The 3,995-nt window shown below is 44.5% G+C and overlaps 1 protein-coding gene across 1 annotated transcript in view; it reads right to left on the bottom strand.

Moving 5' to 3' along the window:
* Positions 1-275: 275 nt before the first annotated feature.
* Positions 276-3,995, bottom strand: part of TDP1 (tyrosyl-DNA phosphodiesterase 1) — a 96,077-nt gene continuing 92,357 nt past the window's right edge. Inside the window, 1 exon segment of the mRNA XM_017882295.1 lies at positions 276-1,975. Coding sequence (XP_017737784.1) covers positions 1,902-1,975 — 74 coding nt within the window. The 3' untranslated portion in view covers positions 276-1,901.

Raw genomic sequence — 3,995 nt, 5'->3', positions numbered from 1 at the left:
AGAAGCCTATGCTGCCCCTGCCCCAACCTGGGTGGGACCAGTGCATGGTGAGAATCACATTCTTTGCCACAGTCCTTTGGACGCTCGGATTAAACTGCAGGGCCAGCCCCACCATGATGCCAGCTTTCACTACCAGCCCCTGGCTCTCCCTGTTTCCTTGTATGGCTGTTGGGCTCATCTGATGTTGAGTTGGAATGTTTTGTACATAGAGGGTAGGGTCACAAAAGGTTTAAGGCTTAGTTTTTCTTACCTGCAAAATAAACTGGTTAAATTAATTCAGTAGCTTTTCAAGTTTATTTTTAAAAAGCTGAACACAGACAAATACATACAAAACCCCAGATAATATCCTTTACAGAATCCCAGTATGTAAAACAGGTAAAGCAGAGCTTGTCTGTTGGAAGGTGGGAGGCCCTGCAGCCCTGTCTCCCTGCCTCCTCCTTTATCGCCACACCCCCACCGCAGCCTACAAGGTTCCTAAGGTACTTTTGGAAAATCCTAGGCCTCTGAGGAACATTTCAAAGACTACTTTAGCCAATCTTTCAAGACTAACATTCAACTCTATCCTTTTAAATTATAAGATAAAGAGGTTGATGACAAACTGGAAATCAGCCTCATGCAGAAGAAAACAAACAAGGTCTAAAGCACCCTAGGGAGAACGCAATGCACACAAAGCACAAAGACACTGAAGCTCTGAGCCCAGCTGGCTGTGTGACCCTGGGGACATCCTTAACCTTCTAGGCCTTAGCTTCCTCACTGGTGAATTTAAGGCACCAAATTAAGTCACCTTTTACGATTTTTCCCAAAATACTTGTGTGCTTTGGATGTTTCTATGAGCTGTTCTCTCGGAAATTTCTGGGGATAGAAGAGACACTCATTTACCCTGGGCAGGTGTTTGGGTTTGGTGGGACTAAGCAGTGAGGCAGCCAGCAGGGTGCCAGGGAGAGAGAAGCCTCGTAAAGCTGAAGCTGAAAGCTATGAAAAGCTGCTATGAGGACAGTCAATACAATTCTTAGCTGCAGGGGGCTGAAATGGCACATCAGTCTCCGAGACAGATCCTACGGGCATCCCCTAGGATCACCTCCAGCGACCCCACAAGACGTACTCAGAAAGCTGAGAGAGGGCATGGGTGAAAAAGGAAATGATCACGTTCTTCCTGGGTAATGAAGAATGCCTTTCCTGGAATGAAGGGTGCCTTTCTGGATGGAGGGTGGAAGCACAAAGTCAATCTTCAGTTCCCAACAGCTGACAGCACCAAGAGATTCTAAGTCACTGTGACGATAATTTTATATCTATACAGGCTGAGCATCCCTAATCTGAAAATCTGAAATGCTCCAAGATCCAAAACTTTTTGAGTGCTGACATGATGCTCCAAGTGAAAATTTCCATGCCTGACCTCATGTGATGAATCACGGTCAAAAGGCTGTCAAAACTTTGTTTCATGCATAAAATTACTTAAAATATATAAAATCACCTTTAGGTTATTGTCTATAAGGTGTATATGAAACATAAATGAATTCTGTGTTTGGATTTGGGTCCCCAAGATATCTCATTATGCATTTGCAAATATTCCAAAATTCAAAAAAATCCAAAATCTGAAACATTTCTGGTCCCAAGCATTTCAGACAGGGGATACTCAACCAGTACATATTTTTAGCATAGAGAAGTTCACTAGTTTTCTTTCCAAAACATATAAAAGTGAATTAAGAAAATAATACTTTTTTTTATTGAGAATGTTAATGTCCATTAAAAGTATAACCAACATCCATTCATCAGAGTGACCTTTGCAGATTTTGTAGGGGTACAAGTAAGACTTTAAGGGAAGTGAACATCCAGTACAAAGAAGAGATTCCATGTTTGTGGCTCAATGTCTTACACTTAAATTTCACAGTGCCTCAAGATTCTCAGGAGGGCACCCACATGTTCCCATGCGTATCCGGTGCTTTGACATAAGGAATGTTCCATATCCATGGCCGATCTGGGGGAAAAACACATTATGTAATATTTATTTGAATAGGATCATAGAAAATGCACTCACCTGATGGCATAAAAGCACTTATGTGCTTGACTCTCTAAACTGTGGTAGAATATTTTCTGAACCAAGCCCAGAAGATTTTCCCCCTTCAGACAACAGCTTTTAGCAAAGGTTCCTATCAGGACACTAGGGTGAGTGAACATGGGGAATGAAAAGGTTTGGCTGTGTCCCCATCCAAATCTCATCTTGAATTGCAGCTCTCACAATTCCCACGTGTTGTGGGAGGGCCTTGGTGGAGGTAACTGAATCATGGGGGTGGGTCTTTCTCATGCTGTTTTCATGATAGTGAATACGTCTCACAAGGTCTGATGGTTTTATAAAGGGGAATTCCCCTACACAAGCTCTCTCTCGCCTGCCACCATGTAAGACGTGTCTTGCTTCCCCTTCGCCTTCCACCATGATTGTGAGGACTCCACAGTCATGTGGAATGATGAGTCAATTAAACCTCTTTCCTTTATAAATTACCCAGTCTCCAGTATGTCTTTATTAGCAGTGTGAGGACGGACTAATACAGGGAGGCATTCAGAGACACGGGCGAATCCTGGTGCTGCCACTTACTAGCTGTGTCACATTGACAAATCACTTTAACCTGAACCCCAGGTTCCTTATCTGTACCTATGTTGTGGAGCTTTCACGAGGACTGAGAAAAATCCACATAGACATTGTATCTGGCAGACAGAAAAGGCCTAACAAAGGGCAGCAATTCCTTTCTTCTTTTAGGAAACAGAAGAAAGCAACAGGAGTGGTTGGTACAGCCACAGGTGCAGCTCTCAGCTGGTCAAATGTAACCAAGAGGCCCAGAGTCACATCTGTAAAATGTTTTTGTTCTATTGTTAAGGGTTAATAATTTATGAAACATGAAGGTCTCTGTATAAATAACTGTAGACCAAAGCTGAAGAAAGCAACACGCCTGGGTATGCTACAATGGAAAGAACACTGAGGACCATGTCAAGTCTACCTCCGTCCCTCTTAATATCCTAGGGAAGGCATATGGGTTATGGCATCAAGTTCCTCCTCTATGGAATGGGAATTAATTACGTTAGCAACTGCCAGGGATTACTGTGGAACACAAATGAGAACATCTGTGAAAGCTCCTGTTGTAGGTGCTCAATAAATGTGAACTTTTCTTCATTTTAACTGATGTTTCAGAAATTGAAAACATTTCAACAAATCACTTTTACCACACATTGCCACTGCTAGAGTCAAACCATTTCAAAAGAACTATAATATGGGTAGATCGTAAATACATCACAAGGATTAAAAATAACTCCCCATATTATTGTCTTGGTAAGTGTTACAGAGAAACTTCAAGGGGCTGGAATGGGTCTAGTAAACTGACTCTTGGCGAGTCTGGCCTGGACCACCAAGTTAAAGCAGTGTCTCCCAACTGCAAACTCGCCTCTGGGGCAACCTTTCCCTTTCTCTTGAACAGAGGCAGATGGTAGGTCACAGGAAGGTCTGGCAAACAATGGTATCTGCTGCTGTCTTCTTGCAGCCTCACTGTTTGTTCAGAGCCATCATGCGAACTGCAGCACCCAGCAGGATAGGTAGGAAAAAATACCAAAGATGGGCCGGGCGCGGTGGCTCAAGCCTGTAATCCCAGCACTTTGGGAGGCCGAAATGGGCGGATCACCAAGTCAGGAGATCCAGACCATCCTGGCTAACACGGCGAAACCCCTTCTCTACTAAAAAATACAAAAAACGGCCGGGCGCGGTGGCTCAAGCCTGTAATCCCAGCACTTTGGGAGGCCGAGACAGGCGGATCACGAGGTCAGGAGATCGAGACCATCCTGGCTAACACGGTGAAACCCCGTCTCTACTAAAAATACAAAAACTAGCCGGGCGAGGTGGCGGGCGCCTGTAGTCCCAGCTACTCGGGAGGCTGAGGCAGGAGAATGGCGTAAACCTGGGAGGCGGAGCTTGCAGTGAGCTGAGATCCGGCCACTGCACTCCAGCCTGGGCG

Source organism: Rhinopithecus bieti, unplaced genomic scaffold (assembly GCF_001698545.2).
Source record: "Rhinopithecus bieti isolate Rb0 unplaced genomic scaffold, ASM169854v2 scaffold_12086, whole genome shotgun sequence".
NCBI classification, from domain to species: Eukaryota; Metazoa; Chordata; class Mammalia; order Primates; family Cercopithecidae; genus Rhinopithecus; species Rhinopithecus bieti.
This window is presented reverse-complemented; position numbering and strand designations above follow the sequence as displayed.